The 24,216-nt window shown below is 35.2% G+C and overlaps 2 protein-coding genes and 1 long non-coding RNA gene across 7 annotated transcripts; 1 reads left to right on the forward strand and 2 right to left on the reverse strand.

Moving 5' to 3' along the window:
• Positions 1-2,037: 2,037 nt before the first annotated feature.
• Positions 2,038-3,114, reverse strand: LOC141381618 (uncharacterized). The gene is made up of 2 exons (XR_012402059.1): positions 2,825-3,114; positions 2,038-2,666 (listed from the first exon to the last, which is right to left on the reverse strand). It is a non-coding gene; the product is annotated as an uncharacterized lncRNA (long non-coding RNA).
• A 1,098-nt stretch (positions 3,115-4,212) lies between these two features.
• klhl42 (kelch-like family, member 42) lies at positions 4,213-12,929 on the reverse strand. 3 transcript variants are annotated; one of them, XM_073946575.1, is made up of 4 exons: positions 12,882-12,929; positions 10,963-11,778; positions 8,616-8,809; positions 4,213-6,559 (listed from the first exon to the last, which is right to left on the reverse strand). In XM_073946575.1, exons 2-4 carry the CDS (start codon positions 11,727-11,729, stop codon positions 6,102-6,104), a joined length of 1,419 nt encoding a protein of 472 aa, XP_073802676.1. In that variant the 5' UTR covers positions 11,730-11,778; positions 12,882-12,929; the 3' UTR covers positions 4,213-6,101.
• cwf19l1 (CWF19 like cell cycle control factor 1) lies at positions 12,633-23,468 on the forward strand. Of its 3 annotated transcripts, none has more exons than NM_001044758.1 (14): positions 12,633-12,764; positions 12,924-13,008; positions 13,094-13,178; positions 13,277-13,378; positions 14,459-14,673; positions 14,759-14,874; positions 14,959-15,043; positions 15,269-15,418; positions 15,778-15,898; positions 16,642-16,721; positions 18,259-18,468; positions 21,062-21,181; positions 22,898-22,995; positions 23,075-23,468. In NM_001044758.1, the coding sequence occupies exons 1-14, from the start codon at positions 12,742-12,744 to the stop codon at positions 23,217-23,219; spliced, it is 1,635 nt and encodes a 544-aa protein (NP_001038223.1). In that variant the 5' UTR covers positions 12,633-12,741; the 3' UTR covers positions 23,220-23,468. The 3 variants fall into 3 exon arrangements, 1 of the variants encoding a protein (NP_001038223.1); XR_012401450.1 differs by having other exon boundaries at positions 12,655-12,764; positions 20,792-21,181; XR_012401451.1 differs by lacking the exons at positions 18,259-18,468; positions 21,062-21,181; positions 22,898-22,995; positions 23,075-23,468 and having other exon boundaries at positions 12,655-12,764; positions 15,778-16,438; positions 16,495-16,721.
• Positions 23,469-24,216: the final 748 nt, after the last annotated feature.

A 24,216-nucleotide genomic window follows, 5' to 3' on the forward strand; every position in this document is an offset into this window, starting at 1 on the left:
TATATATAGTGTATTGTATTACACTATTAGTGTATTAGTGTATTGTATTTTTTTCTATATTATTGCATTGTTTTAGTCTTCGGTCTCATGTGGCCTTTCAGAAACTTTTCCAATGTGCTGATTTGTTATTCGTTATTCAAGACAAAATTTCTTATTATTATCAATGCTGAAAATAGTTGTTTCATCTAAAATCACCTTAATATACATGAAGGAATCTCATTCATATTAAAAAAGTAATTGATATCAATGTAGATTGCTTATTATTTTAATGAGGAACAGTTGTGTTGTCTAGTTATTATTTTGGTTGTTGTTAAAAAACACTATTTTCTCAAAATTCTTTGGTGAATAGTAAATTAAATGCAAAGTAATAGCATTTTTTTTTTTTAAGTATGTACGACACTGTTTTTAACTAAAACAGTTATTCATTTACAGGAAAAAAAAACATTTTGGGGGGTTGACAACGCTTTTGAAAACAGGTTCAAAGTGAAGATTTTTAAAAACAATAAAAAAAAAAAATTTAACCTCCAAAACCATCATTTCGTAAAATGCAAACACTGGAATTTGAGTGATCTTTGTGGATGATTCTGTACACAGCAGACAAAGATGTAGATTAAAGCCTACTAGTTTTTCGTGATCTACAAGTCTGACTCAAACAGAGAAGTAACTATTGATACCAGTAAAACCAAACTTCCTATCATGTGTTTCCAAAAAAAGAAAACTTCACCATTGTGATTTTAGCAGTTAAGTGAAGTGTTATAAACTGTCTATGATTAGCCAGTATTATATATGTTATATTAAATAGAACTGAGAATCCTGTGTTTATAATAGGACTAGTTAGCCAAAAAGGATGATGTGCTTAGCATACTAGTCCTCATCGTCTGTTGAATGCAAAATAATATACTTTGAAACATGCTGAAAACCAGTACCCATTGACTTCCATAGTATTTTTTATGGATGTCAGCGTTTTCAATATGCTTCAAAAATAGCTTCTTTTGTGTTCAACAGAAGAAAGAAACAGGTTTGGAGCAAGCAGAAGCTGTGTAAATGAATGTATTATCAATTTTGGGTGAACTTTCCCTTTATAGTAGAACAAACTGCATCTGCTGCTTTTATTTCATCCTGTGATTCATCAGAGGCTGCTCACAACCAGTGACACATTAAACGGCCGGTCCTCTAGCTCTGATTTGCTGAAGATCTAATCATTCAGCCACATGGTGTACAGGAGAACATCAGTAAAAGACACACTCGCTTCACTCAACCCCCAATTCCCAACCAGAACAAATCACGCTGCTGGCTATCTGAAAACAGGTCACTGTAATACAGAATCACTGCTCTTTGCCGCCTGTGCTTTGTCTGGGTGCTGGATATTTTAGGCACGTTTGTATATTTTGACGTTTTTTTTCTTTAGGTGTTTTTCTTGGTATTCATGGTCTTAGATGTTTTAATATTTACATACCCTGTTCATTTGCATTATGTGCGATTTTAATGAATGACAGAACAGTGTGGGGAAAATGTCTGTCACAGACTATATTAAGTTGTAGCGCCTCCAAGTGGTTATAATGTTGTTTAAAAGGATATTCCAAGGGACCATTTAAGTAATTTGTGAAAAACGTTGTTATTATTATACTGTTGAAGATGAAATGATTAGCTCTCGTGTGAAATGTTTGTTCTTATTCAAATATGTCTTGTTACAGTGCAAGGGAATATTTCCAATTATTTACTAATGTATTTTTTCTCTTATGTCTTTTATTTTGGTTAGAAAAAAACAAACATATATTTATATATATTTTTAAACAGCGAGTGTCACAATTATAAGTACAAATGTATCAGTATATATACACATACAGTTGAGGTTGGATTATTTTTTTTTTTTTTCAAACATTTCCCAAATTATGTTTAGCAGAGCAAGGAAATTTTCACTGTATGTCTGATAATATTTTTTCTTCTGGAAAAAGTCAGATTTGTTTATTTTTGCTAGAATAAAAGCACTTTTCAATTTTTTTAAGGTCAAAATTATTAGCCCCTTTAAACTATATATTTTTCCGATAGTCTAGAACAAACCATCGTTATACAATAACTTGCCTAATTACCCTAATCTGCCTAGTTAACCTAATTAACCTAGTTAAGCTTTAAATGTCACTTTAAGCTGTATAGAAGTGTTTTGAAAAATATATAGTGAATATTATTTATTGTCATCATGGCAAAGATAAAAAAAATCAGTTATTAGCGATGAGTTATTAAAACCAGTATGTTTAGAAATGTGCTGAAAAAAAGCTTCTCTCCGTTAAACAGAAATTGGGGAAACAAATAATTCAGGGTGGCTAATAATTCTGACATCAACAGTATATATTTACAGGATGGCTAATAATTTTGTCTTCAATTGCATATATAATCAGTTCATTTATCCGTACTGTATTATTAATAAAGTTATTTATATATACAAATATTTCAAAAGCTACTAAACAAATATTTTAGCTTTACATACGGTATAATACATTTTATAAGGATGGGTTCGATGTATTTAAACTAAAATGTATATAATAAGTAGATCACTGAACAACAATAAAATATTCAGTCATTGGTATACACTAGACTTCCAAAGAATTCCAAGAGATCTGTCGGTCATTTCTTTAGAAATCCTCTGATGATGTTCAAATCCGTCGTCACTGAAACACATGCAGGAATAAAGTTGTAGGTTTAGTCGAATTGTGTTGCCATGCCATGTAATATACACAAGCTTAAAACATTAGTTCACCTCTAGAATAAAGTTTCCTGAATATTTTTAATAATATTTTATTAATATTTTTTAATACGTTTTACTCACCTCCTTGTCATCCAGTTAAAGTTCATTTTAACCACAAACGCTTGTCTGGCACTAGCTATTTACTAAGCTTTTGTAGTTGTAAGTAGGCCTACATGTTTGTTTGTTTTTTTAAGAAAATGCATTGCCAAATGGTTTCACTTGGTAAGACCCTTACTCCTCATTTGGGATCATTCAAGCTGTATCAAAACTGCAATTTGTAAGTATAAGCTATTTTGCACCATATAAAGTCCACTATTAAATCCCTGCATGTTTTCCTCAAACATCTTCTTTTTTGACTGAAAAAATAAAGAGAAGAACATCTTGGATGAGTAACTATGGGGTGAGTAAATGATTAGGATTTTTTTATTCTGTAAGTGAACTAATCCTTTAACCACATGATCCTGTTTACAGGTGGCTTATCTTTACTGGGACATCTGCTCCACATTAAGACCCAGTGACCAGAGTCATGCCAACACAACCACAGTGCAGATGTCAAAGACAGTGAAGGACAATGGTAAGACGCTAAGGCAAATAAATCAACCATGTGTTACATCAACCGTTTGATTTATAAACATGGTGTATGCACAAAATAGCGGAAATGTTTGGAAATGACAGCACCCCATATTGACAGAAAACAGAATTGTTGACATTTTTGCAGATTTATTAAAAAATGACAAACTGAAATATCACAATAAGTATTTAGACTCTTCGCTCAGTATTTAGTAGAAACACTTTTGATACAGCATTTTTGGGAAAGATGCAACAAGTTTTTCACACCTGTATTTGGGGATCCTCTCCAGTTCTGTCAGGTTTGATGATAAACGTTGCTGGACATCCATTTTTAGGTCTCTCCAGAGATGCTTAATTGGGTTAAAGTTAGGGCTCTGGCTGGGCCATTTAAGAACAGTCACTTACTTGTTGTGAAGCCTCCCCTTCATTCTTTTAGCTGTATGCTTAGGGTCATTGTCTTGTTGGAAGGTAAACCTTCAGCCCAGTCTGAGGTCCTGAGCACTCTGGAGAAGGTTTTTATCCAGGATATCCCTGTACTTGGCGACATTCATCTTTCCCTAGATGCTACTATTTGTCCTGTCTCTACAGCTGAAAAACACCCCCACAGCATGATGCTGCCACCACCATGCTTCACTGTTAGGACTGTGTTGGACAAGTCCCTGGTTTTCTCCACACATACCGCTTAGAATTGAGGCCAAAAAGTTCTCATCAGACCAGAGAATCTTATTTCTCACCATCTTAGAATTAAAAGTTATTCAGGTGTATGTTTACTTTTAGAACGTTTTCTCTGCAAATATTATGAATCAGACCCCTGAACAGTCGATTACACATGGACTTCCTCTGTGAAGTCAGAAGGTAATCTCACTAAGAACAAGAAGACAATTAAAAGCACACACAAATAAGTAATTTAAAGCCTTTATTTGTGTCCCTGAACATTTTAATATAACTTTACATTTTTAAGGCAACTTGGGAATGCTCAACAAAACCGTCATCCATTTTGGCTCAACAGGTGAAAAAAAAATCTAAACCTAAATGGAACATAAGTTAATGCAACTCCTTTTTATTCAAGGAAACACCTCAGCAGGTCCTCTTATACATCACAGAGGTTTAGGTCAGGCGCTTAAGTATTTGTGCTTCAATTGTGCAACACTTTTTAAGACACTTCTTACTATTTGAAATACGATAATTCCTTTAAGACTATATTAACTGTGTACATTCAAAAACCAGGCACAGGTAGTCAGTCAACATTGAGTCTGGCACATTGAATCTTAAAGGCACAGTTCAACCTCAAAAAATGTAATAACCTTCATGTATTCTTTCTAATACAAAACAAAATAGAAAATTAAATAGTCTGTATACGTTTTTCTCTGCATTATGAAAGTTAAGATGACACTGACTTAATTTCAATGGAGAAATGAAATTAGAAATTGGATTTGAAAGGACATTAGGGTTGGTCAATCTGTTTTCATTTGGGTGATCCATCACTTTAATGTCCCCTTATCATTGATGATGTTTAATCAGCTTAGGCAAGTTTAGTGTTTCAGTTTTACCTGCAGGATTTATTAATCTGAAGCCTTCACTTGTGCATTATTGTAGTACTGTAATATGGCATGTTGTATATCATTAAGATTTTGTTCATGCATTGGAATTAGTACATTCCACGTCAGTAGAAAACATTCTTGTAGTGTTCTTTCTATATTTGCCCAGATAATGTTTTTGAATACAATGGCAATTCAACCAAGCTTCTGATGGAGATAGTAGTAAGAGTTTTCACCCAAAAATGGAGGTTTCTGACTAGCTTTTCTTCCATTGAATAATAAATATATATACAATATATATCAAAGAATTTTGATAACTGGTAGTACTTTGTTTTTTGTTATCAATGTCTACTGATTTCCAACATTCTTCAAAACTTTTTTTCTCGTATTTTGTTTCATGTCATTCCAAACCTATATGCTTCAGCTTTTTGTCCATAAAACTGAAGTAATCGGGTTCCAGGTGTTATGTAAATGAACAGTTTTTGAAAACAATACTTTTCTCTCCATGAAACACAACAATGTTACAGGTAGTTCACACACAAAATTAAATTGGCTTGTTATTTAATCACCCTCCATCCATCCAAGGTGTATTATGAGTTTTTTTCAGTAGATTTTCAGCTAAAATAAAATGCAATTTATTCACTACCACCACTTTGTAAAAAAACTGACTAATTCCTGTCTCCTGACGATACACTCTAAAGGACTAAAGCGAATAGATTGGTCTTTAACAAACTAAATAACAGTCTGAGCCACCAGTTTTTTTATTCTTTAATAAATTTTACGTGTTGAGTTTATGAGTTTGTTTGAAGTTTGTTTGAATATTTGATTTGTTGGACAGCTGTTTCTAGCACGGCTTCCTAATACCTCATTGTATCAACAGAAGCCTTGAATACTGTTTTAGTTTAGCCTGTATATTTTCATACTTTTTTTTAGACTCTTAGATTCTGTTAGACATTGACTTCTTTAATGTTCAACTGAAGATGAAATGTCACCTTGGATGGCCTGAGGGTGAGTTAATTAACAGCAAACTTTCATTTTTAGGTGAACTAACTATTTAAAGAATGTTCCAGACTGGTAATGAGAGTAAGAAAAGATGCCCGAATATTCATTTTTGGCTAAACAATCCCTTTAATATCTCCCCCAGGTTTTTCTTCTGATTTGGTAAACCAATATGGCGATCTCCTCCAATTCTGACATGTCTGCAACAAAATCTGTGCTATCATCATTATCTCCCGTCCGGATCCATTGCCTCAGAGCACGTTGGGCAGGTAGAGAGAGCAAAGCAGCATGTTCTGTCCCAGAGCAGGGAAGCGTCTGAAAGCCTCCCAGGCATCTGAGAAGATATTGTATTTGAGGAAGACGCGGTGCTCCTGGCTGGTTGGCAGGCTGACATCTCTGCTCATGATGTAGATGCCATCGTTGTGCAGTGTGCAGGTGAGGTTCAAGCCTGATTTCGATGTGTTTTCCTTAAGTTGCAACCATTCTCCGGTCTGCACGTTGTAGGACTGTACTGTCAGCATGTCCTCTGTCTGGCTGAGCCTCCGCCGTCCGCTTTCTCTAGCTTCCAGCTCATGCGTGTAGCCTCCCACCAGGTAGATGGTGTCCTCCACAGAGAGCATCTGCTGCTTGCGCACATGAGCCGAACAAGAATGGAAAACAGACCATGCGTCCGAGACAGGACAGTAGCGCAGGACGTTGGTGTTTCTGTCTGTCACATATTAGAACAAATACACTGAAATCAGAATCTTAAAGGAGGCATAGTTGTGTGGAAACATAGTTGTATGGATATAGCCAGCATCTAATGGTAAAAAATAACTGATTCTGTTTTTAATAATCACACTTCATATAAACAGTCTGCAGAAACACTTTGATTGACATTCTCCCTTTGTACATGTCATTAGAGGAAAGCCCCACCCATTAGTGACAATCTGTCTCTCATTAGCATAAACCGCCCTAAATGAGAAGCAGCCATCCACTATTAGAGTTTTAGGATGTTCGTAGCTCCACCATCGTTTGAAACGAAGGCTGGGATCACATAATTACATTTTAATTTAAAGCGACAGTCACCAAAATAGCGCAATTTAGATTAAAGCCTAAAAGAGGCAGTTTCAAAGAGATATACAAGATCATTTGTAAGGTATTTTGAGCTGAAATTTCACAAACACACTCTAGTGACATCAGAGATTTATTTTACATATTGTAAAACAGGGCATAATAGGTCCCCTTTAAAGGTGATTTTAAATACAGTGGTCCCTCTCCATAAATCGCTCTTGCGGATTGTTTTTAGTGCAATTTGACATGCTTTTTTTCACAGCGCATTGTTTTCTGCGTCCTAATTAGCGCATTGTGTTCTGCGTCCTGATTGGCTGTAGACCATTTTCAATCAATCACCTCCATGCAGTGTCTCCTGTACAGCACAGAATGCGTTCAGCTTGCCAAATTAACATCCATCTTTGATCGCTAGCAGTGTGACTCGGAAGTGCTGTACTGTATGTTTACAAGTTTTTTCCCCAAACAAACCCCATAATGTCAACGAAATATTCTGCACTGTTAAAAGTACCTGTGGTAGCACCTAAAAAGCAGAGGAAGACGCTAACCATTGCACAAAAGTTGGACCTCTGGACATGCTAAAGGAAGGAAGAAGCTACACGAGTGTTTATACGAGAAAAAAAGTGTGAAAATGTTAATGTCTATCTGAGAAAAGAGTGTAGTGAGGGGTTTTACAGCCTTAAAACATTTATAATAATTGTGGAAATTGTGGAAAAGCGGACTACTTCACCGATTTCAGCTATTGTCTACTTTTAGAACGAACTCCCGCGATTAACGAGGAATCACTGTATAGTATTTTGTTTTAGTATACTGTATATATCTTTTCGACTGTGACATGCAGCTATGCAAATATTAAGACATTACTTGATTTACTGGATTTATTAGGTACAGGACTGAATAAAATATGAATATTTATTAAATTAAAGGTGTAATAATATTCATATCAAAATCTAAGTAAAATTATAAATGATCAATTCTATTTTTATTTTCAGAAAATTATCAAATTTATTATTTGTGCATCAAATATCAATTTCGTACCACTTCTGAAGTTAAAGCATTTGTATTGTGATGTCTCAAATGAATATACAGTAAACATGTCTGAAAACATGGCGCCATTTTGTTATTTTATGCAACAAAAAAATCTATAAATCCTATTTTCATTTTAAATTTGGACACGGGTCTTCAGTAGTTTACAGAATAATACAAAAATAAGCTTGACTCAAATACAGTTAGACTAAAAATACATATAACTGTAAGGCTGCTGGCACTGACCATACTTTGTATTATTACTACTTTATAAGAACACTATGGAAGCCCATGTCTGTCACAAAATAAGAGGTAATTGTCACTTTTGATTTTACAATTCTGACTGTTTTCTTAAAATTGCATAATATGATCTCACATTTGAGACGTTAAGACAGAATTGCAAAAACCATATTCATAATTGTGAGAAAAATGTCAAAATTACTGAGAAAAACTAGATATAATGCCACAATTCTAACCTTTCACCTTGTAAATCAAGGTGTCTTTTCTCTTGCGAGTTAAAAGTACAGAGTTTTATAAAAGTGCTCATAAACTTCTGACATAATAAAAAGCAAACAACTTTATATCTGTCATTTCTGAGCCCAAATTCTGAATTGTACTTATTTTAATACGCAGTTCTAAGGGGGTTTCTGATTCTGCTTCTGAGTGTGTGTGCTCTTAGTGAAACTCACCTTTAGAGGTATAACCGCCCATGACGTAGATCATGCCCTGACACTCACAGGCAGAGAACTCAGCGAGAGGATCAGGCAGAGGCGCCACACACGTCCACCAGTCCTGCTCAGGACTGTAACACTCCACTGTACCCAGACAATGACCTCCAACCGCATACAGCTTCCCACTCACCGCCAGCAGCTTGAAGTTTGATCTGGACATAAAAAAAGAGCAGGGATACAGTAGCTCACCCCAAAATAAAAATGCGGTTATTTTACTCACCCTCAGGCCATGCAGGATGTAGGTGACTTTTTGTTCAGTGGACCATTAACTATTTTTGCCATCGTCCTTAGTGATTCATAAAATGCAAGTCAATGCATTTTGAGAGTCAAAAAAATAATAAAAAATTATAGAATAGGGAAGCACTGAAAATTAAATTATGGGCCAAAACCAAAACCAATAAATTCTTAATAACCTTAGCCGCAAGCAAAAAAAATTATATTGTAAATTGTACCAAGTACTAATTGGAATAATTGCTTATTATTATGTTATTACACAGCATAAAGTAATTGTAACCCAATAACTTACATTATATGGATTTTAAGAAACAAACCAATAACCACATTTGGTCACACAGGCTTTTGCTGTTATTGCCCCAAAACTCTGGAACGGGCTTCCACCCCACATCAGACACACTCCAACTCTATCTTTTTTAAAAACGCTTCTGAAACTCCATCTTTGTTCTTTAGCATTTGAGTCTTTTTAATGTTGAGGGGTTTGCCTTATGTTTTAATTGTTATGTGATGTAGGATCTATTTAAATTAATTTTAATTGTGTTCAGCACTTTGGGCAATGTTGTGTTGTAAAAAATGTGCTATATAAATAAACTAACAAAACTTTATTTTGATGGTCCATTTGTTGAATTTACTTTGAATCTACATGCCAATTATTTCTCATTAGATAATAAGTAGACTGTTAGGTTGGATTAAGGGTTAGTGTAAGTTGACATGTACTTGCAAAGTTTCTTATAGTCAGTTAAATGTCTGTTGAAGGAGCAGTATCAACATATATTAAGCAAGCAGACAATCTACTAATACTCAAATGTACCATCAAAATAAAATATTACCTTTCATTTTATTGACTGTAAACTGTTATTGACAGTAAACAAGTCGAGAGTTGACATTTTACCAACGTTGCATACCTGCTGCATAGTAGTGCTATTGCAAGCTATTGAAATGAATTGGCTTATATTGCAGCACTTTCTGAGTCCAGTGTGAAAGTTGCTTCACTTCACACTAGGGCTGGGCAATATGGCAAAAATGCTATCTGGATAATTATTCTCCATATTAAACGATAACAATATTTCAATATAATTTGTTAATGCTTACAGTTTTTAAAGGAGTACCCCAACAATGACTGAAGCCACAAAAATGAAAGGTTCCATTAAATAGCATAATTTATCCATTAAATAGCATATTTTTCAGCCAATAAATTTTCAGTGGCTGAAAATTAGGGACATCTCTAAAATTGACACACTTTTAGATCGCATTTCTGCTCTGTGATTGGCTTATGGATCAATATAGAGTAATAAAATCCAGAGCTTATCATTGTTATTGGCGCGATAGTTTTATCGCGATTTAATATCATAGAATTTATCAGACCAGCCATACTTTACACTGTGCAACTGGAGGGTAAGTAAAACCACTGTGCTGATAATTTTGCATATTATATTGCATGTTATAATGTTGCAACCTATATGAAAATAAAAATGTAAACAAAACCTCCAGGTGCTCCAGTTTTCCTGACAGGCAGACGTAAGCTATTTGTCCATAGTGTATGTGTGAATGAGAGTGCATGGGTGTTTCCTAATGATGGGTTGCAGCTGGAAGGGCATCCGCCGTGTAAAACGTGCTGGATAAGTTGGCGGTTGATTCCCCTGTGGCAAGCCCTGATTAATAAAGGAAATAAGAAAGTAAATGAATGACAAACAGCGTCAGCTCAATGTACAGTTTAAATTTGCCCCACACGTCTGTCATGATTGCACTCCGGACTGTTTCCCAAAGCTGTGAATAAAGAGTAATGTTGTAAATAACGTTCAATTTCTTGTACAAACCAATCATTTAACGTCATGAGGCCTTGTTTTTTTGTCAGGAACCAAAGGTATTTAGTATATTTTTGACTCTTAAAGTCTTTGTAGCGATTGATTTGCATTTTATAAAAAATAAAGGATCACGTCTTCAGCTAAAAATTGTTTCTACTGACATGCTTAAGAAAAAAATCTGCTTGTATCGACTGAGAATGAGTAAAGTGACCATATCTAATTTTATCAGCTTTAAAGGCCCCTTCCACTGAAGAAATGAATTGTACCTCTTCTGGTTCAGAGATGCCACTTGGTTCCACTCATTCTTGGAGGGGTTGTAACAATGTGCGGCTGAGATCTCTTGACTTGTCATTCTGTATCCTCCAACAATAAACAAGTAGTTGTCCAGCACAGCAGATCCATAACCCCTGACATTGATCATATCCTGAGGAAGGTTGCTGGCCAGAGGTTTCCAGCGTTGTTCTACCTCACCATACCTCAACATGGACCAAGGCTCATCCTGATTCGCCAAATCCAGACAGGTGTGAGTAAAATCCCCTATTGCTACTAAAGTGGCTGTGCCTTTCAGGCGGATATCTCGGATCTGTTCTCGCACATTAGCTGCCAACATCCTGAACTCTGGCCTGCGCAGCATAGGATGATAATAACAGCTCATGAATTTCAGGCAAGCCCTTCTCAGCTCGTGCATCCCATAGACCTCAGAGAGCTTGAAGAGCTCCACGCAGTTCTCCTGCTTGATTTCAGACAGAAGCAGCTTTAGGATGGACGTGACTTGCAGGAAGGATGCTGTTTCGATCAGGTCCTCCAGAGTCTCGTTGTCCACCTGAACTTTGGAGGTGTTGATGAACTCCAGCACTAGCTCGAGCCCGGGCGCGCTCAGTCCCCGCAGCCGCACCGAATCCTCCGCGGACTCGCGCATCCCGGAGCTGTAGAGCGCGCGGAAGTAATCGCTCTTCTCGATTAGTTTGCTTTTACTCACATTGTACGTCTTGTCATCCATCACGATCTCTATTATCTGCTCGGGGGAGGTCATGGCTGCTGTTCTGGGATCAGCGGTCGTGAAGGCGCTCCTGTCCCAAAGCCTATATATGGAAATGTTGAGCGCATCGATTCGGAGTCAGTTCATCTGCATGCATGTATTCCATAAACATCCGCTTCATTTGCAAACAAGTTCTGCATTGCAGACGGACGACCTGCATATGATATATAATAATGCTTCATGAACTCGTCTGCTTGTGTAGATGTTCTTCATTTGGCAGATTATGCAGTCAGCTGATGTGCATTCTTGATCGATCCATTACATTTTTTAAAACTCAGGTCCTATGGTATTAATGTCGTGGTATCATAATATAGCAGTTTATTTTTGTTCTGTACAGTTTGCACTTCGTGTTTTCAAATGTAAATCAGTTCCTGTTTTGGTTTTGTAAGTAGTGTTACGTCACGCCGTACACGTCTTGTTAGCCACGGTTTTGCGTTATAAAATAATAATTGTTGTCATTTTATTTTTACATTACATTATTTTTACATTAACACCTATTACTGCTGCTACTATTTTGTCATTATTAACAATTATGTTTATGTGTTTAGTTTTTTACGTTTTATTAAATTGATTTACTTTCTTAATTACTTTTGTCATATGTTGTGGCATATTGTGCTTCGAAATATGTATTAATTTTACGGAATAACAACTATGAATTGCTAAAGAAATCATTGCTTGATGCGAAGCGTTCAGAGAACGTGTCACACATTTATTTCTTCCGTATAGAAACGTGATGCGCTTAACGTTATAGGCTTGTGATGCATACTGCCGTGTTTTAAAAGCCTATGTTTCACACTTTAACATTCACTCTAATTTAATTAATGATCTATAGCACCAAAAACAACTTTCGCTTTAATATGTATACTTCGTAAATGGCCGGACAACATTATTAGCTCTACGTTCTGTCAGGGTTTATTTTGTCGACGCACAAAATTCAACGCCAATGCTCAGACACAAGCGACAACAATTTTAAGCATATGTAACAAACATTTAAGTATTGTTCGGTATGGGAGACAAGCCTTTAAGAGTGTAAGTGTTAACTTGGGCTGAAAAGCGGCTTATGAGAATGCTGCATGTAATACATGTGCTATTTAGAGTCGTCTTTAACAAAATAGATGGAGATCCCTAAGTAATAAACTCACGTGCCTTTTTGCCTCCACGCTGATTAAATGTTTATTTCCCCCTCAGACTGGCGTGTGGTGACGTTGAAGGAAGAATAAATGCCTTGTTCAACCGGGTGAACGCCATCCAGAAAAAGAGCGGGCAATTTGATGTGAGTTTACACGTGTAGAGTCTTATTTTAAAGAGACGAACTTGAAAAGAGAGATAGTTTGTGTTTACTGAGATTTGTTTTTCAGTTGCTGCTGTGTGTTGGTGACTTTTTTGGAAGCTCCCCTGAAGCTGAAGCAGAATGGGCAACATACAAATCTGGGGCAAAAAAGGGTAAGGTCACTTTAAACATGTTTAAATTGTGCAGTATATCTGTAATCACAGGAAGTGAATGTCAGTGATGTTGATCAGGGATGTGTTTAAATCCCCAGCGCCCATCCATACTTGTATTCTCGGTGCAGCCAGTCAAGAGACTGTCAAGTATTTTCCAAGCTCTGATGGCTGTGAGTTGGCAGAAAATATTACGTGTTTGGGTAAGATGAATCTATAACCCCATATCTTTCTGTCTGTGTCTATTTGCTGTGCTCGGCATATATAAGTACACCCCTCACAAATATATATATTTTTTAATTCATATTTTCTATATTTTTATATTTCATATTATTAGGAAGCAATATTGTATTTGTGCATTTACATTAGATTAGTCAGTACTGAAGCCAAATCTGGAGCTTATCTAACAAAATAACTTACGATAACAGTCCAAAAACTAGTACACACAATTTTATGTTATAGAAAAATATTAAATACAAATCATAAAAAAGGAAAAATATTTGTATGATGTTGTTTTTTTACAGTGAATGTTTGTTTAGAAACTGATATGATTTTATGTTATTTTGTTGTATAATTTGTAAAGGTTTTGCCATGAATATAACCAATGTTGCTGATATGGCATTATAATAAACAAATAATTAAATAAATAATTCCAGATTATATATAAAATTGATATTTGTATTTTTCCCCAATACCCTGTGGTTGTGGTATATGTTATATGTAAAGGGTTAGTTCACCCAAAAATGAAAATGACCTCACCACTTACTTGTGTAGTTTTAAACCTTTATATTTTTTTCTTTTATTGAACACAAAATAAGATGTTTATAAGAATGCTGGTTTCTGTCACCCATAGACTTCCATAGTAGGAAGAAAAATTCTACAGACGTCAATGGGTACCAGCAACCAGCATTTTTCAAAATAACTGTAAATAGGTTATAAACAAGTGAAGGTTGAGTAAACCGTGTCAGAGATTTCATTTTTGTCTGTACTATCCTATTAAATGACATATGAATGGAAAATAATATATGTTTGATTTAATTAAAGTAATTACCAGAAGTAATAATTAATTATTTTATTATTAATAATAATATTTTGAGTAATTTTGATTTATTCAAGGCTTATGTTCTAGGATGTCCAAGCAAAATTAATTTAAAAAGATAGAACTATTTTAATAAATGTATATTTGTTTATCAATAAGTGAAAATCAGTTTAAGTGAAAATCTGCAATAATATTAATAAATATAATTTTAAACACATACTGTTTCTATTAATTTATTTTCCAGGTCGAAGGGGCATTTTCACAGGGGCATCAGGTCTTCAGATCGCTTATGTCAGTGGCAGAGAAGCTCATCAGGAACCGGCTCCGTCACACTGTTTTACCCCTAAAGACATCACTGCCCTGGTGGCACCACTTCTGTCCAACTCTAAATTTCGGGGAGTTGACATTCTCCTGACCTCACAGTGGCCTCGAGGCGTGTGTCAATATGGAAACAGCCCAGTCAGTGCTTTGATTTGCTTGTTTAAAACAGTTTGGTATATTTCATAGATATTTTATAGTGCTAACAAAGTTGTTTTATTTGTAGGAAACAGATATGAAGTTTTGTGGAGTTTCATCTATCGCAGATCTCGCTGACAAGCTAAAACCTCGCTACCATTTTGCGGGTCTGGAAGGAGTACATTATGAGCGGCTGCCCTACAGGTATGGTGTTAAAGCATCAGGATGTTTTTTTTTTTACTCTTGTCAGATGTTGTTTGTCTCACAAAATGTGTTCTAAATTCACAGGAATCATGTGGTCCTTCAAGAAAATACTCAGCATGTCAGTAGATTCATTGCACTGGCAACTGTTAACAATCCTGCCAAGAAGAAGGTGGGGGTTATATCTTTTATATAGTATTTGAACATATGTATTGTTATCATCTTAATTTTGGCTTAAAGTCAATGCCGTTTTACTGTTACATCTATTTTATTGAATAATGTAAGCTTTAACATGAAAATTATAAATGGGAAATTTAAATGTTCCTTCCTTTACAATTGTTTTTTTATTAAAAAATGAGGTTAATTTGTGGGTTAACTGTTCACTTTTTTCTTACAGTATTTGTATGCATTCAACATTATCCCGATGAAAAACATGGATTCCACAGAGTTAGTCAAACAACCTCAGGATGTCACAGAAAATCCTTACAGGAAGCTCATGAAAGATGGGAAGAAAGAAAGACAGTCTGCTTCAATGACAGATGCACAGGTGCGTGTTGACTGTGTTTTTTTTTTCTTGCCAGCACATCTGTAAAAGCCTGAGGTTTATGATATTTAAAAAAATAGTTTTCATTTTATTTGATAAAGATTAATGCAATTTATTTATGTGATGGCAAAGCTGAATGATCCATCAGAAATCAGTAATATATTGATTTGGATTTAAGAATCATTCATTGTTATCAACGCAAATACTATTGTGTTATTATGGAGACGGTTAAGAATTTTTATTTTTCATAGAATTCCTTGACATCAAAGGTGTTTGGCACATTTATGAATTATGTTGTTGAACTCTATGATTGGATTGAACCTTATGTTGATAAATATTGATTTCCCCCTCTCTTTGATCAGGAAGAACCAGCATCACAGTTCTTCTTTGATCTGGGTCAGAAGAATCCACAACGACAACATGGCAGGAAGAGACAGTCAGATGGAGACCGGCCAAATCAGCACAAACAGCCTCGAAGACCACGTGAGTCCATTCACATGCACTCTCTTTTAATTTCAATGACTTATTTTAATGGATAATTGTCTGTGGTCATTAGAAATACCAGTTTAGTTTTTTGCAATATACAGCATAAACATCTGAACCCTTGGGACTATAGTCCACACATTCGTTCTTTCAACACAGTCTTGATTGGAATATATTGCTTTTTTCATTGATAATAATATTAGTAATAATAATTTATTCTTATATTGCGCCTTTAAAACTTAATTCTCAAAGCGCTTTACACCAAAAATATACAGATATGAAACAGTTTGGAACAACAGTACAATTGAATCATTCAGGCTAAAACATTCACAATTGCTAAAACATAAAAAATTTATAAAACATTCAAATATCTAGAAACATAAACCAAAAATGCACGCCTCATGAATAGGTGAATGTTTTCAATAGGTGAGTTTTCAAGTATGATTTAAACAATTTAAAAGATTCAGTGTCTTATATCATGGGGGGAGAGCTCCAGAGAGGCAAAAGCCCTGTTAAAAGACCAGAGTCAGAGGAACGGAGGCCACATGAAGAGGCAACACTTTGAAAATTGTTTGGAAAAATTCATAGAAATGAAGCTTTTAACTTTTTCATTATTCTGAAAAAATCACCAGAACAGTTCAGCAGAACTTCATGCATTTAGCGCTTTTTTAAGTTAATATTGGCAAGAGTTTGAATTGAATTTTTGCATGCTGCTCTTGACAGACGTTTTTTTATTTTCCCAGCTCAGCCCACTGGACCCTGTTGGTTCTGCCTTGCAAGTCCAGAAGTTGAGAAGCACTTGGTTATAAGCATCGGAACACATGTGAGCTCACAAAATACATTCAGTATACAGCTTTAAAATGTTGAGCAAAAATTCTTTAAAAAAATAAAATCGTAATGCTTAGGATGTTGTATAAAATCAGAAACCTCCATGCTGGTTTGAACTGGAGGCAAAACTGAAAAACATTTTTTTATTTAATCAGTAAAACAGTCAGACATAATACAGTGCATTACATTAAGTATAGTTTTCTTATTTGATATTATAAGTTGTACTGGCCAAAGGAAAATTCTTATGTTCTTTTTTGTTTTTGTTATTTTGAAAAAGGACAAGCATGAGAAAAAAAGCAGATAGACATAGTTTTTTTCCTCTGTGGGTGTAAATGGTTACTTGTTTCCAAAATTCTTTAAAATTTCTTCTTTGGTGTTCAACTGAAAAATAAATTAACAAAGATTTATAACCTCTTGAGCACAGAGTGTCCGCTGGGTCTTAAAAAATATTAAAAGTTGATAAATCAATTATGAGAAAATTAAGGCCCTTAAATGATATTAAAAAGTCATGTTTTTTCAAGGTCTTACATTTTGTTCAAGTGTTGTCCAAAGTGGTTTTCCTCCTAATATTAACAATGGCATGCTCGATCTACGCAAATGGTTCGGGCCGGGGCACGTCGGGAAAGCTTCTGATGTCACATATTTTGTGACAAATGCAGGAAGGTGATGTGATGCATACCACATGTAGCGAAACTATAGAGTGAAACAGATGGCTAAATGGAAACTGTAAATTTGCGTACTCCTGGTTAGAGAAAAACGAGTTTAAACTGTGGCTGAAAGCAACTGCACAATTTATTTTTCAAGCTTTTTCTTCTGAGCTTATCCGAGTTCTGTTGCATGGTTGTGCTTGATTGATTTATTTAACTACAACTGTTTATAAAGTAGGCGACGAAGTGGTGCAGTGGGTAGTGCTGTTGCCTCACTGCAAGAAGGTCGCTGGTTCCATCCTCGGCTGGGTCAGTTGGTGTTTCTGTGAGGAGTTTGCATGTTCTCCCTGTGTTTGCCTGGGTTTCCTCTGGGTGCTCAGGTTTCCCCCACAGTCCAAAGACATGTGGCACAGATGAATTGGGCAGGCTAAATTGTTCGTAGTATATGAGTGTGTGTGAATGTTTTTCAGGGATCGGTTGCGGCTGGAAGGACTGGATAAGTTGCTGGTTCATTCCGCTGTGGCGACCACGGATTAATAAAGGGACTAAGCCAAAAAGAAAATGAGTGAATGTTTATAAAGTTAAAGGTTTGATACTAATAAGAACTTGAAGTGATGATGAGGTCTCAAAATATTCTGAGAAGGTCTTTAAAAAGTCTTAAAAAGATATTGAAATTACCTTTAGGATTTCTGCAAATACCCTAGAGCATGAATAAGTGTTCAATTATTGTGTATACTACCGCCTTTATGCTAATACAACAACAAAGGAAATAATATATTGTGGTGCACAGAGAATCAAATCAAGGCACTTCTGTCACAAAAAAAAGTTTAGAAGTTTCAGACTTGGTGTGTCTACATTTCTTCATATCAGTATTGTTTTTTCCAGTGCTACATGGCTCTCGCTAAGGGTGGTCTCACTCCTGACCATGTTCTCCTGCTGCCCATCGGACATTACCAGTCAGTGGTGGATTTGGCATCAGAGGTGGTGGAAGAGATGGAGAAATACAAGAGCGCCTTCAAGAAGTTCTGTAAAAGTAAAGGCAAGCGGTGCGTCCTGTTTGAGAGGAACTACCGGAGCCAACACCTTCAGCTACAGGTTAATACAAAATATTATATCACTGGGTTTGTTTACATGGACATCATCAGTAATCCAATTATTGACCTTAATCTCAATTAGGCAATATTATGATTAAAGTGTGACAGTGAGTTGCTATTAAAATTTTCCTTTAATGCTCCTATATTATATGTGAAAATGCATTGTTGGGCTGCACATTTTATCAAAAATTATAGGTTTTATGATAGCAGTATTCTATATTGTGTGATACATTAACTTTTTTATATGCATAGGATGTTTATTTAAATTTGACCAATCAGATGGGATTGCTCCCCAAATGGTGCTATTGGCTAGACCTAGCCTAAAGGTGAACTTAAATGTTTCAAATCTTAGTGCTGAAAATAAATATTAAAAGCTGGAGTAGAGACAAGTTATAATGACAATGGTGAATAAGAATTAGAATGTCTGCCGTTGTTTTCAAACTGGGTTTACATCACCCTTCGTCAATATGTATTTTGAAATATCACATGAGAAACAAGTGATGATGAACACATTTTCATGAGGCGGTTTAATGTGTATTATGGGAGATTTGCTAAATAACACATATGCTACATAAACTAGTGATACAAAGGGCAACTTTTTGAGCAATGCTGCTGGACAACTTGGGGAAATTATGCCATAAATGTGCAACTAGGTGAGACACAGGGTAACTTATTAGGGCAATAGGCAATTGCCCAAAAAGTTGCCCTGTGGTGTCATCAGTGTTACGCAGTAAACATTACACTCACGTGATTGATCCGCTTACTCCATTATGCTTGCCTTGTTTACTGTTGGTTCCTAGGTTACCAACAGTGTGCAAATTATACATTGATGATCAAGGGGAGTCAAGTATTTTTGGTTGTAGTTTGGTAATGCATGCTTCAGTGAATCAATTTCATGAATGTATTTGAATTACATCTATATTATTAATAAAACGTAAATGTTTTCAGTGTTTTGAGAGATATTTAGTGACTATTTCAGAGGTTTTAGGCTACATGCAGATATAAACATCTATATTACAAGAAACAATGTTTTTTGGATACATAAGATGTCAATCGATGCTCCTGAACTGCCAGTTTCAGACTGCAGAATGATAGTTTTCCTATCATTGATTGGCGCCATTGAATGCATCATAGTGTTATGAACCATTATGGGGGATATATATCTATTTATATTATAATTTTTTAATTATTAATACGTAAGAAAGCTAATATTGAAGAATGCTTTTTTTTACTCTTAAAGGGCTGTCCTTCAGGGGGATTAAGAGTAAATTAAGGGAGTCAGTCCCCCCCAAACCCCCCTGTAATTCGCACCCTTGTTACCAGTACTACAGTCAGCTACTTTAACAACTTGATGTTAACACTATTCGCATTTGGGATTTTGTTTCTTTTTTGCATCTTGATAAATATTACATTTAAGTACAGTGTTTCCTCTAGGATTTTTTTTCAGCTGTTGCGGCAGAACCTTTACACAAATCTACCAACTACCTGTGGTGTTATTTCAATGACAAATGGAGAAATGTCATGAGCAAAGTATTACAAATTGAGATTGCATTTACTTGCTATACAAGTGTGCTTGTGCACCGATTTTCTCTGCTTGTGCTCAAAACCTCTTGCACGCCCCCTCAAATACACGCTGCTCAAGCGCAGATTTTCTTGTACGCTCTCAAATAAATATAAAAAAACAACAACAATGACTGAATGTTTTGAATGAGAAGCTGGAATGTAGCCGTGGCGGGATGCATTTTGGTGTGGCTGCCCACCATGGAAGAATAAATGTAGCGGAAACCATGAAGTATCTATTACCTGTTTGTTTGAGAGGTCATTACATACAGAAATGATTTATGAAAAATAAGATAATTTTTTTAGCTCTTCCTGCAAATGGTATATTGCAAGAAATAGTGTTATCGTAATACTCCACAAAAATAGCATATGTTGTGCAGCCTTAGTGCATTGATCGATTATTGGCTGGATTGTCCCCGTGCCAAACACTTTTGTTTCTCACGTCAACTTGTATTTTGTCTTTGTTATGGCAACATAAACAGTTTTGTGTGTTTAATTACATTTTTATAAAAGCTTCGAGTGCTGTACATTATCTATAAAACTTCTCTTTCAATAGTAAAACTTCTTCATTTGCCATCAAACTATTGTATTTTCTCCCAAAATTCAGCCAAAAGTCCAACACCGTATTAAAATGTATTTATTTTGAGTCATAGATCCTTAATCGGAGTTAATATCAAATGCTTTTGTCCATGTAAACATACTTCTTCATAATACGATTGTGGTGTCTGCCTGAAGTGGACTAACCTGTACAAATCTTGGGTCAGTTTTAGCAGCACCACATATATGAAACCGAGAGTCTGGTCAATGGTGTGGAGGGTTCGAGAGACATTCAGCCCTTCGCTGGTCAGACTTGGACATCATTTCATCAGTTTAAGTCTGAGTGGATAGACTTTCTGTCTGTCTGCGCTGGCGAGGAAATGTTTCTGAGGGACGTGTATCCCTGTGATGACCAAATTCATGGCATCCTAAAGTCCTCCCTTTGAGAAAGCAAGGCATACGGTAACACGTGTATGTTTTTGGGTGATTATTATCAGGCAGTGCCGGTGCCGATGGAGAAATGCAGCACCGAGGACATCAAAGAGGCCTTCATGACACAAGCTGAAGAGCAGCAGATGGAGCTGATGGAGATTCCAGCTCATACTGACCTCAAACAGGTACAAACCAAGCTGTGTGTCTGTCACACTCAACAATATTTCTCACAGCTGTGCTTTCGGCACATTTTTCTGCCTTTACCTGCTTGTATTTGAAATACTTTTCAAAATATGATCCAGGTACGTATTTCCTTGAGTACAATTATATAAAAAATGTACTGTTACTAGTCAGTTTGTTATCATTAAATTTTTACTTTTTTTAAATAGATTTTTTAAATTATTTTTTTAATTATTTGATATTACATTAAAAATGATTCCACTATTATAATCTGTATTTTCATTTGTGTGTGTATATATAATACTGATAATCGTTTGTGTTGTCAATTTTATTTAGTACTACTACAGTACTGCTAGATTGCATATTTGTTTTAATTTTATGTACTGTTAATATAACCATGACAAATTATTACTTTGAAATTGTTTATGCATAAAGTTAAGAACTATAAAATCTATTTTATACTTGTATTTATTATACATATAATTATTATTATACATTTATACTTATAATTTAAGAGTATAATTGAATATACTGGTACTTCATAATTTAATGTTAAATGTTACATGATTATTATTATTATTTTTAACATTTAGCCTTTACATTCTAGTATAATTATCTTTAAAAATTTTATTTTATTTATTTATTTATTTTTTAGACTAAGAATAAGAATGGGTATATTGAACATTTGCAAAAATATGCAATTAAACATTTTTAACCAAGAAGTTCTGATTTTGGTAATCCTTTACAAAAAGGTTATGTTGGTTAATGCTAGTTAATACGTTTACTAACATGAACAATCAATAAACATGCATTCATAACACATTTACTACAGTATTTGTTTATGTTAATTCAGGATGTCTGCAGGGTTTTAAAAAGCATTAAAAGTTGATAAGTCCATTTAGAGAAATTTAAGGCCCTTAAAAAGTATTGAAAAGTCCTAAATGCAATTAAAATGACATTTTGTATCGGTATGCTAAAGTTTGCCTAAATTCAATCTCTGAATATTGGGATGCTGTGTAGTTTTTTTGGAAATCTATAAAATCCTGCTAGATTTGCCATTTCTTTACTTCAGTAATCAGGAAAACACCATTATTCCTGCTTTTCTATAGGTACCACCTGCTGGATTAGCATTTGTATTCAGTATGTGAATAATGTATTAGTTTACAATTAGTATTTAGTAAATATACAGTAAGTAAAAATTTTGTCGTTGAGGTCTTAAAATGTATGAAAAGAGTCTTTAAAAAGGTTCAAAAGGTATTATTTCATTCTCTGATTCCTGTATATATCTTGTAATTTGCATTAGTTGATTAAATTAGTAGTTTGTTAAATCATGGTGCAGTTTTGTTAACAAGAACGTTCACTGATGTTTATAATGCATTAGTAAATGTTGAACGATGATTAATAAACGCTGTACAAGTATTGTTCATAATTTGTTCATTTTTAGTAATTGGTTAGTAAATACATTACCTAATAAAACTTTATACGTTTAAAAGTTTTTTTTTGTTTATTTTAACAATACTTTTATATTATTATTAACATTATTTAACTTGTTTAAAGAATTGTGTTATTTGTGACTTTTCAATCTGTTCCTCAATGTACTAGTTAACTGCTATTATGCGTACATTGAATGACTAAGCAAATAATTTCCAAAATAATGACAATGTTTTGTCTGTGTGTTTGCAAGAAATCTGACACAGACTAACTAATCTTTCTCAATGCAGATCGCTCCTCCAGGAACTCCTTACTTCTATGTGGAGCTGGACACAGGCGACAAGCTGTTTTATCGCATTAAGAAAAACTTCCCATTGCAGTTTGGCAGGTAATGATAAACCCAGCACACTAGTTCAAGCGCGTGTCCTGATATGCGTCTGCTTAATTGTCGACTCATGTTGCCGCAGGGAGGTTTTGGCGAGCGAGGCGGTGATGAACATCCCCATGCGCTCAGACTGGAGAGAGTGTAAAATCAGCAGAGAGGAGGAAGAGGATCAGGCCAAACAAGTACGCTCTGACTACGAGCCATTCGACTTTGCACTCGATGACTGAACTACACTTTAAAATCGACTTTTGTTCCTAAATCCATAAATGTGTCCACTTTTTAATGCTTTTTAACATTTTGCATCAGACACAATTGCCTATCATCGAGAGAGCTTGACAGAATGCTGTTGTTTCAGTGCTTTTTTTCAAATTATGACTTGTTTTGGTGGTTTATCTCGATCTGTTGGATGGCAACAAGTGTGGGAATATGTTATGTGACTCGTGATTAAAGTCTCTTTTATTTTCAAGTTTGTTAAATCTGAGTTTTCTCTTTGTTTTTTTTCTTTTGTAGTGAAAGTGTAGCATTCGTCGTATGCTTGCATTTCATGGCCTTTACTTGCTCTCTAGTGAATTCTTGGGATTTTACAGATGTCTGTTCTTGAGGACCCACACTTCTGCTTAATGGTATTTAAAGTCCGCATGAACCAGAAGCTGCAATAGTTTTTTTTTTTTTTTTTTCGTATTGTGACTCATTTCCTAGAGTTTTTAAATGAGCAAACAGTGGCCGTGGCTTGTTTTTTTTTCTACCGCGGGCTGAATGGATGTAGTAAAGTAGGCATTTTATTTAGAAAGATCAGGAAAGGAATTTTAGAAGAGTTATTACAACCTAACAGACTCCTCCTGCTCACCATTTCTGTTTGTTGTCACAACTGACAGCTGGAGTAGCGTGATTAAATATGTTAGACACGACCATTACCTCAAAATCACATTCATTTTTTCAATTTCTTGTCACTTAGTCCCTTTATTAATCAGGGGTCGCCACAGTGGAATGAACCGTCAACTTATCCAGCATGTTTTACGCAGCAGATGCCCTTGCAGCTGCAACCCATCACTAGGAAACATCCACACACACTCATTCACTATGGTCAATTTTAGCATACCCAATTCACCTATAGCACATGTCTTTGGACTTGAGGGGGAAACCGAAGCACCCAGAGGAAACCTATACGAGGGAGAACATGCAAACTCCACACAGAAATGCCAACTAACCCAGCCGAGGCTCGAA

This window comes from Danio rerio, chromosome 4 (assembly GCF_049306965.1).
Source record: "Danio rerio strain Tuebingen ecotype United States chromosome 4, GRCz12tu, whole genome shotgun sequence".
NCBI lineage: Eukaryota > Metazoa > Chordata > Actinopteri > Cypriniformes > Danionidae > Danio > Danio rerio.